The sequence below is a fragment of the Bos javanicus genome, chromosome 18 (genome assembly GCF_032452875.1).
Source record: "Bos javanicus breed banteng chromosome 18, ARS-OSU_banteng_1.0, whole genome shotgun sequence".
NCBI classification, from domain to species: Eukaryota; Metazoa; Chordata; class Mammalia; order Artiodactyla; family Bovidae; genus Bos; species Bos javanicus.
In genome coordinates this window covers 64,974,140-64,988,207 of record NC_083885.1, presented here as the reverse complement: position 1 = coordinate 64,988,207, position 14,068 = coordinate 64,974,140, and the positions used below count along the sequence as shown (strand labels likewise).

Genomic DNA, 14,068 nt, shown 5'->3' with positions numbered 1-14,068 from the left:
GCTTGCCACTTTCCTGCTCCAGGGATCTTCCCAACCCAGTGATTGAACCTGGGCCCCCTGCATTGCAGGCAAGTTCTTTACCATCTGAGCTGAGCTGCAGATAGATAACTTATTGCTTATGAAGAAAATCCTGAGGAATCTGCCCAGAAAAAACTTGCTAGAACTAATAAATGGGTCCAGCAAGGGCATAGGATACAAAGTCAACATATAAAAATTAATTATATTTCTCAATAACAGTAATGACAATGATAAAACTGAAGTTAAAACTCAATAAAAACCTAACAAAGTATGCTCAGGATCTATAAGCTGAAAATTATAAAACACTTATGAAATAAATCAGAGATCCAAATAAATGAAGAGACATACCATGTTCATGGAGTGGAATACTCAACATAATAAAGACGCCAAATCTCACCAAAAATGATCCATAGATTAATGGAATTTCTATAAAAATCCCACAAGATGTTTTTAATATATACACCAGCACATGTTAAAACTTAAACAGAAAACCAAAGGAAAAATTGACATGGGAAGCTAAATCAATTTTAAAAACTATAAAGAAAAAAAAAACCATAAAGAAGATGGAAGTACTTTATCCAATTTTAAGATTTAATGATAGCTACAGTATTCAAGATAATGTATTGACAGAGGTTTAAATACACCGATCAGTAGGATAACATAAAGAACTCAGAAACAGTCCAAAAATTAATATGCCCAACAGATTTTTTTTTTTCACTAAGTTCAATTCAACAGAGGCAGGATAGTCTTCTCAAGTATTCAAATGGTGCCAGAACAACCGAACATCCTTAGGCAAGAAAAACTCAACCTAAACTGCACATGGTTAACACAAAAAGTAACTCAACATGTATCAGAGATTTAAGAACCTAGAGCTTGCTGAAGACTTCTTAGACAAGACATGAAAAGCATGAAGAATGGCCTTCACAATAACGCCATAGATTAACACAACAGAAATGACATGGCCTACGACGGCCATACAGAACTAGACATGTGGTCATTTGAAAAGCCCTGAGAAGCGTTCAGAGTGAATACATGATTATTTTTATGCTTTTCTGTACAGTATATTTCTTAATGTGAGGTAATAATACTATCATATGTTGCTTAAAAAAATAAAAGGAAGGAATCTCAAAATACCCTGACCACTGACATTAGTCATTAGTCCTTACACTGGGACTAAGCCAATGGCGACACGTGTGGAACTCACCTGTAGCTGTACTGACACAAGCTCGTTTCAATCGGTGAAATTCTAGTCACTTTACTTGACAGTGAATCTTCGCACAATCTTTTGTAAGATGAAAAATGAGATTCCTTCTCTGAATGTAGTGCTATCATTTAGCTTAGTTTAGCTGTGTGTTTTGTTCTGTTGTGGCTGCAATTCAACCTCTAGAAAATCACTGAAGTGTTCGTGAAGCCTAAGAAGAATCAGAGGGAAGAACTGGGATTCATCTGGGAAGGTTGCACAGTTATACTGTCCTCCTCACCCTACGACAAATAAAAAGATAAACAGATTAAGTATGAGTGCCAGCTGGTTAAAGACACAAGACACATTATGTTTCAAAAATATCAATCATTTCAGTAAAATGGGTTCATTCATACATATATCTTTATCTCCTTAAATATTAAAGTGTATTGTAAGTCAAGCCTTCATATTTCTCATAAAGATACAGGCTACTCAAGGGTAGAGACAATGCTGTAGAACAAAGCTGTGTGTGTTAGCTGCGCAGTCGTGTCTGACTCTTTGCAACCCCACAGACTGTAGCCCGCCAGGCTCCTCTGTCCATGAAATTCTCTGGGCAAGGATAGTGCAGTGGGTTGCCAGTTCCTGCTCCAGAGGCTCTTCCCAACCCAGGGATCAAACCCGGGTCTCCTGCATTGCAGGCGGATGCTTCACTGTCTGAGCTACTAGGGAAGCAAAAGTGACTTTCAGTGAATCTTTTCAGATGCACCCTCAACTGTTTAACTCTCCCGACAGTGGACAGGAGCGCGTGTGTATACAAGATAAAACAGAAGGAACGCGGTCCTCTGATCTCTGCAACAACACTCCTCTTACCTCAGGTAAGGGACGACAAACTGCCACGGGCTCGTCATGGAAATCTGAAAGCTGGGTTTGCACTTCTTCTTCTCTTCCATGTCTCTTCCTCTTTTGTTTAAATACCCGAGATAATTTTGCAGTGTAAACTGAGGAGGAAGATGTGCCTGAAGGCTTTGCTAAGTGCACAATAAAGATTGGCTCACTCTCCCGTGTGAATTTTCAGATATAGAGTAAGTTTCTAGGCTGACTCCATTTCTAACCTGATTCTTTAGATGACAACTGATACCCTGCAAATAGATTTTCTCACAGGGAAGAAAAATGAGGGGATTTCTCTTTGGTATGAATGATCAGATTCTGAGTAAGATGTTTCCTTGGCAAAAGATTTTCCTCAGGGGTTACATGCAGAAGTCTTTCCCCAGAAAGAGTTCTTAGAGGTTCAATTCTAAACGTGGAATGAGGTAAGTGTGCGGGGTTGTCCCACATCTGTCACACTGACAGGGCTTCCCCCAGAATGAACCCTTTGACGCTGAGTGAGGGATGAGCTGCGACTAAAGGCCTTTCCACACTCGCTTCACTCACATGGCTTCTCTCCAGTGTGGATGATGGAGTGTCGAACAAGGCTTGAGCTCCACCAGAAGGTCTTCCTACACTCCACGCACGTGTAGGGCTTCTCTCCACTGGGAATCCGCTGGTGGCTGCTGAGGTACGCTCTGCGGTTGAAGGCCTTCCCACACTCCGTGCACTTGTAGGGCTTCTCTGCCCTGTGGATGGTGAAGTGCCGGCTAAGGCTTGACCGACTGCTGAAGGCCTTCCCACATTCTTTGCACCCATAGGGTTTCTCTCCAGTGTGGGCCCTTTTATGTAAGATGAAAGTGGAGCAGTAGACGAAGGCCCTTCCACACTCGGTGCACACATAGGGCTTCTCCCCGGTGTGGATCCGCTGGTGCTCCTTGAGGTACGACTTGCGGTAGAAGGCCTTCCCGCACTCGAGGCACTTGTAGGGCTTCTCCCCGGTGTGGATGATGGAGTGCTTAATGAGTCTAGTGCTGTCACAGAAACCCTTCCCACACTCACTGCACTCATAGGGCTTCTCCCCGGTGTGGATCAGCTGGTGCGTTGTGAGCTGTGACCTGCGGTGGAAGGCCTTCCCACACTCACTGCACTCATAGGGCTTCTCCCTGGTGGGGATCAGGTGGTGCTGGAGGAGGTGTGTGCTCTTGCTGAAGGCTCTCCCATACTCTGTGCATCCATAGGGCTTCACTCCAGAGTGAAGCTGCTCGTGTCGAACAAGGAAGCCATGTGTGTTAAAAGCTTTCCCACATTCCCCACACTTACAGGGGAAGTTCCCTTCATGAGTCAGGGGTCCTTTCACCAGCCCACGTGACTCCCGTTCATAAAGAATGTCTCCTGGAGGGACTCGCTGCTGTGCAGTCCTCGAGGGCAGACAGTCATCTGTCCCTAAACCATGATGATCAGGGTTTACTTTCCCAGGGAGTTCCTTCCCCTGGGGGCCTGTCCCTGGTCTTAGGGGACCTTCCCGCATCTCCAATGGCCTATCCACATCCTTGGTTTGCCCCAGCTGGGAGTGCCCTGAGGCCTGCTGAGTTGGTCGTTTCTGGGGCGAGACTTCCTCAGATGGGGCTGGGTGGGAAGGGGCAGGCTGTGGGGTCTCAGGTTTTCTGTTGTCACCTGGAGGGAAGACAATACACAAAAAGGCTCGTAAGTGATGGCAGTGTAGAAGAAACTAAATCACCGTGGCAGTGAGAGTAGGATGAAGACAGTGGCCGTCTTTTCAGCCTGCTGTCTTTTCAGGTCTCTGAAACTCAGGTTTGCAATTTCTTTCTTTCTCCTGTTTGAATTCTTGAAAATTTTAAAGGGAAAGCCCAGGGGGAGAGTATGGACAGGGGACAGAATGTCTGGAGACTAGGAGGGCAGACAGAGGGCTGATGACACTGCGTGTGGTGAGTGTGCTCCAAACCACACCTCATGGTGCTCTGCACAGGGGAGCCAGCAAAGGGTACCCAGAGCTCCCAGATGGGAGACAGGAATGGGCTGCGGAGGCTTCCTGGTAAGGGCAGACCTACGGATGTGGTAGAGAAAATTAGGAGGTTCTTTCAGCCTTAGGAAAGAGAACGAACACACACACAGTCTTCCAGAACCAGGGAGCTGCCCTGCATGAGAACACAAGGTTGGAGAGAGGAGGGTTCCTGAGATGGGATTAGTGTCCTTACGAGAAGAAAGAGGAGACAGCTTGCTCATGAGGACAGGATGAGAAAGCTGTCATCTGCACACAGAGGAGCGGGCCCTCCTCAGCCGGGATCTGCCAGCACCTTGATCCAGTCTTCCCAGACTCCTGAACTGACAGACACAAGTCTGCTGCTTGAGCTGCCTGGGCTGTGGCTTTCTTTTCACAGCAGCCCACGCTGAGACAGGAGGGCATGAGCAAGGTTCTCGTACTGGAGTCCAGGGATGTTAAGTGCATTATGTTCAAAAAGAAATGAATGAGCAGAGAAATAATTTCATTCCTACATCAATCAGTCAAGGTCATTCATGAATCAGTGACGACAATGAGCCCATAGAACGATGAAGTGAAACCTGCACCTGGGCTCCACCAAACAGAAGTTAGAGGTCATGTGAGTATTATGGTCTCTGACCACAAAAACCTAGGCCCGAATTCCAAAAGAACTCAACGTTAGCTTTATGGCATCTGGCAAGGTACTCAAATGTCATAGGCCTTCATTTCCCTCTTTTGAAAATTAAAGCTAAAGCGAGAACTTGTAGGACCGCTGTGAAGACGAAGCAACACACCTCCTATGCCGTGCGCAGCAGAGGGCCAGACACGGCAAAAACGTCAGTCAATCAGATGCAACTTTTCATTATGGATTAGTCCAGTGTGTGCACCGGCCTAACCCGGGAAGCATGCAAACTGAAGGTGGGAGACCATGAACGTGTGGGTTAACCTTGGAGAGTCATTTAAGAACAAAAAGATGATCCTGTATGCAGGGCAGCAATGGAGACTCAGGCACAGAGAACAGACATGTGGAAACGGGGCAGGGAGAGGGTGAGAGAGCAGTACTGGAACACAGACATCACCGTGTGGAAACAGCAGCCAGCGGGAGGCGAGGACGGAAGCCACACACAGGACACTCCGTGAAGGGGAGCGTTAAGGATGGAGCAGCACAAGGGCCAGGCTCTATTTTTGACATGAAAACGGGCTGAGGCCTCGGGGCCTGGGGAGAGGCTGTGGGGGTCAGTGTGGGAGACAGAACAGACAGACAAAGGGGCACAGCAGAGGCAGGGAGAGCAGCCAGGAGCGTGCTGGCACCACCCAGGCAGAAGCCGAAAGCCTGGACTGAGGGTGGGGCCGGGTCTCATACAGCTGGTGGAGGTGACGGACTAGAGGCGTGCGTGCCCAATGGCCAGGGCTTGGTGCCCCTGGATGGAGGCGCTGGTGGAGACAGGGGTGCCGAGGAGCCGTGTGAGGTGCGCCTGCCTCCTGACCTGCACGCAAGGCAGGAGGAGTGGGCAAGGTCCGAGCTCTCTCTCGGGCGTGTTCAGTGTGAGGAGCCTTGAGGTTTAGGCAAAGAGGACAGAAGACGAGAGCAAGGGGTTGCCTCTGTCCGCTCAATGCGGGGAGTGTCGGTGGTGGAGAAGGTGAGAATGGCTCCTGCTGTCCAGGAGGAAACGTGAGACACTGCCCTGACTCAAGAGCAGTAGTCCCATGACACCAACAGCTCACGTCTGCTGAGCCACTCTACGGTCAGGCCCAGTGAGGAGCAATTTCACACACAATCCAGTACATCCTCTAACCACCCAATGAGGCAGAAACCACAACTGCAGTTTTCCTGAACCGGACAGAGTGTAACAAACCACGCTCACCAAACCGTGTCTTTCGTCTCCGTGGGCACATGCAGCCTCTCTTCCCAGCCCCGGGTACCAGATGACAAGGTCAAGTTTCGAGTCAGTGGAATGTGGGGGAAAACACCGTGTTGGCAATGGCTGTGACACCTTCCCTTCTTCTCTGTCACCCCTGCGCCAGCTGCAGGATGCCAGGAACCCTGGAGGGCCCACACGAATGACGGAAGGCAGCCTCCCTGAAGAACTGCCTGCTCACAGATCCCACGGACCCACGCGGTCCTTGGCTCAAGAAGAGCCCTTTTCCGTACACTGTGCCGTGGAGATTGGTTTGAGCAGCTGGGTTTACCTGGGCCAAACTCACATACAAAGACCACGGAGCACCCTTGGGCCGCAAGGCTGTGTGCTGCGTTACACCTAGTCTGTAAGCCCACGCTCATGGAGCCGAGAGCCTGAACTGACCTGACACACCCCACACCTCCCGGCAGCGTCGCAGGGCAGGGCAAGCACGGGTTCAAAGGCGGCAGGGACCTTGCGCGCCCAGAGTGGCCATGACAAGAACATTCTCACAGAGCGGACGGGCTGTGACCCCCCTAGCCAGCTGTGGGTACTCACCCGAGCAGGAGCTGGGGGTGGGCCCGCTCCTTGATGTCTGTGACTCAGGGCCGGGCTCCACTGGGGAGATCAGCTCTGGCTCAGGCAAAGGACATCCTGTTCACAGAGAAAAAAAGACAATGTGGGGAATATGTGGGAAGAAGAAAGAAGCCTCTCAACCGAGACCAGGACTGCAGGGTTTGGAAGAGACCCCAACATGTGGCTGCTCCCCTCCAGGCAAACAGAACCCTGCGCCTGGGAAACATGTGAGAACACCACCCTCAGTCCCCAAAGACGGCAGATGTGACTGCCAGCTGCCCAGACAGGACCCCTCCCCGATCCCCAGAACCCTGCACTGCTCAGACTATTTCCTGAAGACTTTACCTAATTCAGTGGAGTCAGGGTCCTCCTCTGCCTCCCTGAACACCAGGAACACCCAGGGTGTCCCGTTACCAGCACAGAACAGGTCAGACAAAGTCTGTGGGGAGAGGTCCAAGTACCAGTGGACTTAAACGCTCCCCAGGTGCTGGCGGCCAACCTGGCAGCTGTGGAGTCTGGTCTCCATCGTCCCACAGACGGCAGCTAAGGCCCACAGGTGACCATGTCAGCTGCTCCTGCCCTCGGGAAGCATCTCGCGAGGTCTGTAGGCGACTGGCCTGCGCACTGGGACCAAGGATGTGGAGAAATGGACGCCTGGGTTGGCTCCCCCACCTGGGAGCCAGCGTCCCCTCTGAGCTTCTTAGACAACATGATGCATTTCCTTTGGGCACAGACTGCTTGAAGCTGGTCTGTCATGCGCAGCCAAACACACATCAACAATGAGGGGGTCAGGGATGCAGAGAAGTCGCTGGCGGAGGGACCGGGACCCACACAGAAAGTGCACCTGCAGATCCTAAAGCAGAGCCCAGGACTCACCAGTCATCACTAGGCAGATGTTCACCCCATCTGCTTATGTGCTCAGGGACAGGGCAATGCAAATTAAGGAGTCTGCCCTTTGGCTGTCAGGAGTCATGCCCCCTGTGACCTCAGGGCCTTTGCATGTGCTGTCCTGGCAGCTGGAAGGCTGTTTTTTCCCAGTTTGCTCCGACTAGCTTACTATTCATTCTTTGGGTCTCAGCTCAAATGTCACTTCCTGAGAAGATTTCACTGAACTGTGGCTTATCTCAGAGACCTTATCCCCTTCACAAAAATTAACTCAAAGTGGATCACAGATCTAAATGTAACACAAACCCATAAAACTCCTATAAGATATTATAGGAGAAAACCTAGGTGACTATAGGTACATGATAGCTTCCTAGATATAACACCAAAGGCATAACCCATGAAGGAAATGATTGATAAGCTGCACTTCATAAAAATTATAAACTTCTGCTCTGCCAAAAGATATGAGAGGACAAGCCACACACAGATAGCAGAAAATATTTGCAAAAGACATACCTGATAAAAGACAGTTGTCCAAAAATACAAATATTTCTTAAAATGAGACAGTAAGAAAACAACCCCATTTTAAAATGAGCCAAATACCTTATCAGACACCTCCCCAAAGGCAAGAGCAGAGACCTTAACAGACACCTCACCAAAGACAACATACAGATGGCAAATAAGCATATGAAAAGATGCTCCACAGACTGTCGTACGTCAAGGCGCTCAGTTCTGTCCGACTCTTTGCGACCCCACGGACTGCAGCACGCCAGGCCTCCCTGTCCATCACCAACTCTCAGAGTTTGCTCAAACTCGTGTGCATCGAGTCGGTGATGCCATCCAACCATGTCATCCTCTGTCGTCCCCTTCTCCTCCCACCTTCAATCTTTCCCAGCATCAGGGTCTTTTCCAATGAGTTAGTTCTTCACATCCTGTGACCAAAGTATTGGAGCTTCAGCTTCAGCATCAGTCCTTCCAATGAATATTCAGGACTGATTTCCTTAGACTGTCATCAGGGAAATGCAAATTAAAACTAGACACCAGCGCACACCTACGAGAAGGGGTAAAACAGGAACACTGACAACACCAAAGGCTGTGGAGGATGCTGAGCTCCAGGAACCCTCATTCCACGCTGGTGGGAATGTAAATGATGCCACCATTCTGAAGTCTGGTGGGTTCTCAAAAAACTAAACATACCTTCACCACAGTGTCCATCAATCACAGTCCTCACTCTTTACCCAAAGGTCCTGAAAACCTACGTCTGCCTAAAAACCTGCACGCCTGCACACGGACATTTACAGCAGCTTTTCTCATAACTGCCAAAATTTGGAAGCAACCTAGATGTGCTTCCCTGCGGCTCAGCTGGTAAAGAATCTGCCTGCAGTGCGGGAGACCTGGGTTCGATCCCTGGGTTGGGAAGATACCCTGAAGAAGGGAAAGGCTACCCACTCCAGGATTCTGGCCTGGAGAGTTCCGTGGACAGTCCATGGGGTCCCAAAGAGTCGGACACGACTGAGCGACTTTCACTTTCACTTTAGATTTCTTCAGTGGGTAAGTGGATGAACTATGGCACATCCAGACAATATCATTCAGCAGCAAAAAGCCATGAAAGGACGTGAAGAAACAGGTGCCCGTCACTGAGTGAAAGAAGCCAATCTGAAAAGCCTAAGTACTATAAGATTACAGCTATGTGACATTCTGGAAAATACAAATGAAGACAGTCAAAAAAGATCAGTGGCTGGTGAGGGTTGGGGGTGAACAGAGAGGACTTTTAGGGCCACAAAAATAATCTGTACGATACATGTCATCCATCCAAACTCACTGACTACCAAGAGTAAACCCTAATGCACACTATGGGCTTCATGTCATTATGTGTTAATGTAGATACATCAGCTGTAACAAATGTACCATGTAGGGAGAACACAGATAAGGAAAGAGGCTATGATCCCTTGGAGGAGGAAATGGCAGCCCACTCCAATATTCCTGCCTGGAGAATCCCATGGACAGAGGAGCCTGGTGGGCTACAGTCCATGGGGTCACAAAGAGTCGGACATGACTGAGTGCCTAAACAACCACCCATGCACCAGTGCAGGGAGCTGACTGTGGGAAATCTCTGTACTTCCTCTCAATTTTGTGACCCTAAAACTGACTTTAAAAAAAGTCTTAAAAAAACATTATTTACAGGTATAACCATATTCCATGGACTATGCCAAGCAATTTAATTTAAATGCATTAAAAAAAAGAATTAAGTTTACGAACTAATTTAGAAAAGAAATGACATACGTATCTAAAATATTGAGTCTGTTCATTCAAGAACAAGGTAAATGTCTGCACAGATCTGTGTCCTTTTAGGTCCTAAGCAAAGTACGATTTTGACCGTCCTTGTGGACCTTGCATGAAAAATTCTATTGCAGGATTTCCTTACAGCACCCACGTTAAGTACATACTGCAATAAGCACCATTTTACAGATAAAGAAACGGGGCTCAGGCAGATGAAATGACCCGCTGCAGCCATGACATGAATGGAGGTCTACTCACCTCTGGCACCCGGCCTATTTAAGTACAGAGCTACCCAGCACTGTTTCAGAAAATGCTGAGTCCAAGCGTATGACCCTGACAAGGAGGGTGATGACGGCATTAACGGCAGTGACGGCAGCGGGGGGCCACAGCGGCTAACCCGCACTCGCTCGCCCTCAGGACTGCCGGCCACGGGAGGAAGACGCTGTGTTACTTCAGGAGATACTGCCCATGCGATAATGGACCCACAGCAGGGTTCAGTCACTTGCCCAGGGACACACCGCTCACGGATAGGGCAGCAGAGCAGGGATTCGCCGCCAGGGGCCTCGCACCAGACCTGGTCTCCCAAGTGCTCCAGTAAGCGGGAAACGGCAAACGGTGGGTGTGAGGCCAGCAGCCTCAGACGAGTGGCTGTGGTGGGGAGAGGGTGACACGAGCAGGGGAGTCAGCGCGCAGGAAATGGGGCTGGGGGGGGGGACCCGGGGACACCGAATTCAGTACTTCACAAACTACTAAAACTAAAAACTTGGGGTGGGAATCCCACACCGTGATTGGATCAAATAGAGACACGTGTACAAACATCAAGTATCACTTACTCTTGTCAAGATTTCACAAAAGAAAGGACTCACGCCACCAAAAAATGCAAGGAGAGCTGTTCACGATCAAGATGTGCCTTCTGAGTGGATCAAGCTTTCTGAGGGACTCATGCCAACAGCCCTACTTTCCTTACCTTCTGAGGACAGCGTGTGGGAGAAGGACACGAGGAGAGCATGAACACAGGCACAAGACAGACATGCGGAAGGAAACAGAGGTAGGGGCTGCAGGCGTCAGAGAGCAAGCACTTGGAGACTTACTTCCTTCTGTAAAGTAGCTGCAGCAGCAAAAGAAAAAGGAAGCACTGCAAAAAGAAAGCGACACGGCGAACCCACAGAGAGGCAGAACGGGAGCCCCAGAAGCCAGGGCAGAACACACTTCTCTAAGTCACTGCATCGGCCCCTTAGGCAGCCCAGCGGGAATTCCGACCTCCGGGTTCTGTGAGATGCCCCCATTCTGTCCCAACACACCCTTCTCCTTGGGCTGTGACCAAAGGCAAATTAGGCTTCTGGTCCAACCCTCCCTCAGTGAGACCTACGAGGTCTAGGCAGGAAGGGCTGAGAACAGAAAACAACTGAAGCTCTGGGGGAGGAGGCTGGCTGGGCTGCAGAGGCTTTCTCAGACCGCTGGACCTGGAGCCAGAGGGAGAAGAGAAGCAGAGTGGGGGGCCTTACCCAGAGACACCAGGAGCCTGCAGGTCTCCAGCATCACCTCCCAGTACAGTGTCCTCTGCATGGGGCCCAGATGCCCCCACTCCTCCTGGGTGAAAGTCACAGCCACGTCCTCGTAAGTAACAGGCACCTGGAAAGTCAAGAGGCAGCGGGTTGGTCTCGGGGCTCGTGGTGGGATCAGAGCCCATTCCTCTCCATGGCGAAGGCACAGAGACCGGACACCTCCTACGGGCTGCTCTCGGCGCGGGACACAAGGCGGCGGCCACCACCTGGGGTGACTGCAGCCACGGAGGAGACAGAAGCCTCCCATGTGGGAGCCGATGGAGAGCGACACAAGGTCAGCACCGTTTGCAGGGGCTGTGGGGCACACAGGGTTAAGGGCACAACGATGTCAGAAAAATGAGAAAGAAAAAGGGTGAAAATGTACATGAAATCCCAACACCAATAATGATCACAGTGACAGCACACAGGCCCCAACGGTCCCCACTGCGTGCCTGCCTCATGGTGAGCACTTTGCATGTTTTGTTGAAGTGACTGAAAGTCCCCAGCTCTGAAGCCCCGTTTCTGAGGTCTGAATCCAAAGTCCTAAATCAACGCTTGCCTGTGGAACGAACTTGGGGGCCGCGCTTACTTTCTCTGAACCTTGAATAATTTCTGAGTCAATACAAAGACTCTCATTGAATGATAACATTTATGAGAACGAAAGAAAAAATATTTATAGCAGAAACACTGGGTGACTGGCCACATGACTGGCTACTGACCCCCGGGGTCAGTGCTGCCTTCAAATTCATGTTAGTAATGGGATCTGAGGCCCAGGGAGCTCAACCAGCTCACCCAGAGTTTACATGAGCTGAGAGCAGAGGCGGGATTTAAACCCAGGTTCCCTTGACCCACTGGCAGAGTAAAACCCCAGTTAACGAAGACGTGAGATGTTTTAAGTAAACCTCGAAGTTATATTCACTTCAGCCACCACTGAAAGTAGTTCTGCAGACGTGGGCAGAAGAGCAGACTCATCATCGCCCACCTCACAGGAGCGTGACCCAAGGCGGTGATACCTCCATGAAGTGGACGGGCCTGGACGGGCTCCCGTTGCTGTCTGAATCCTGGAGACTCCCAGGGAGAATCCACAGGAGCCATCCCTGCTCATCTCTACCTGAGACCTGACAGTACGTGTCCCGGAGGAAATGCCTCAGGACCAGGGACCAGGAACTGCTGAGGACGGTGCAGGCTGTAGTCAGGCCTCGGATGGGCTGTCTGTCTGTCCTGGCTGAGCAGGATGGAGCCTCCAGCAAATGAGCACACTGTCTGGCCCTCCCAGGACACGCCTGCTGGAAATGCTCTCAAACAGTATTGCGGGAGTAAGACAGACAATCAAAGATGGCTCCGTAAGGCGGTCTTTACTTCTGCAGAAGGGTGTGCTACAAAAGTCTGGGAGTAAGCACATGGAGTGGGAAATCTGCTGTTTTCATTCCTAAAATGCAGGTTCCCTCCTCCAGCCGCTCACAGGCTGAGAGTGACACAGTTACAATCTTCCTGGAGGCCATCGAAGTTTTTGATTGTATGATTTATAGTAACTATTTTCCCCACCCTTTTAGTTCTTTCCTCATGTCCAGGATAAAGCCCGTGAAATTAGCCCGCCAAAACGTCCTGGTGAGGAAGGAGAATCAGGGAGTGAAAAGAACAAAGGGTTGGCAACTAGCTGCCATTTTAGGAATCTTATTTATAAGCCGGGTATACACCTTTCTGTTCAAGTGTCCTAAGAATGAACCGCTTTTTATTTCTTATAGCTTCTCCTTTGATAGAAAAGATCGTATCTTTCTCACATGTCTCAGCAGATGGGGGAGTGGGGAGGATCCTGGCGATTGTGTAGACCCTCTGAGGGCTTCCGGAACAGCCAGTATGCTCTTCCTTGGTCCACACACTTCCACCTCCCGGAATGCTCTGTTCCTGGCTCAGGCCAGAACTGTCTACCAGAAAGAAGCCTGCCTGGCTTGCAAAGCTCACTTTATGGGTATCATCTCCAGGCACTCCATGCACGGTTCCAGAGGAGAGAGTGAACGTACAGGCTGTGGTGTGACCTACCGTTTGTTAGTTTCTGCTACTTAGGAGCTGCAATAGGGCCTCCCTGAGGGTCCAGGGGTTAAGAATCCACCTTGCAATGCAAGGGACAAGGGTTTAATCCCTGGCCTCGGAAGATCCCTTCCCTTCATGCCTTGGAGCCACTAAGCCCGTGCACCACAACCACCGAGCCTGTGCTCCAAAACAAGAAAAGCCACCACACGGAATCACGGAAAACTATCAAGCTGATCACACAGATCACAGCCTTGTTTAACTCATTGAAGCTATGAGCCATGCTGGGTAGGGCCACCCAAGATGGATGGGTCATGGCGGAGAGTTCTGACAAAACGTGGCCCACTGGAGAAGGGAATGGCAAACCACTTCAGTATTCTTGCCTTGGGAACCCCATAAACAGTATGAAAAGGCAAAAAGATATGACACTGAAAGATGAAGGCCTTAAGGTGGTAGGTGCCCAATATGCTATTGGATAAGAGTGGAGAAAAAACGCCAGAAAGAATGAAGAGGCTGAGCGAAAGCAAAAACAAGGCCCAGCTGTGGATGAGTGGTGATGGAAGTAAAGTGCGAGGTTGTAAAGAACAATATTGCATAGGAACCTGGAACGTTAGGCCCATGAATCAAGGCAAATTGAAAGTGGTCAATGAGGAGACAGCAAGAATGAACATCTACATTTTAGGAATCAGTGAACTGAAATGGACTGATGTGAGTGAATTTAATTCAGATGACTATTATATCTACTACTCTGGGAAAAGAATCCCTTTAGAAGAAATGGAGTAGTCTTCATAGTCAA

General features: G+C 49.6%; 1 protein-coding gene across 1 annotated transcript in view; it reads right to left on the bottom strand.

Moving 5' to 3' along the window:
- Nucleotides 1–588: 588 nt before the first annotated feature.
- The window catches only part of LOC133229795 (zinc finger protein 805-like), a 43,140-nt gene continuing 29,660 nt past the window's right edge, over nucleotides 589–14,068 (bottom strand). Inside the window, 2 exon segments of the mRNA XM_061386542.1 lie at nucleotides 589–1,494; nucleotides 2,058–3,224. Of these exon segments, the coding sequence (XP_061242526.1) occupies nucleotides 2,493–3,224 (732 nt within the window). The 3' untranslated portion in view covers nucleotides 589–1,494; nucleotides 2,058–2,492.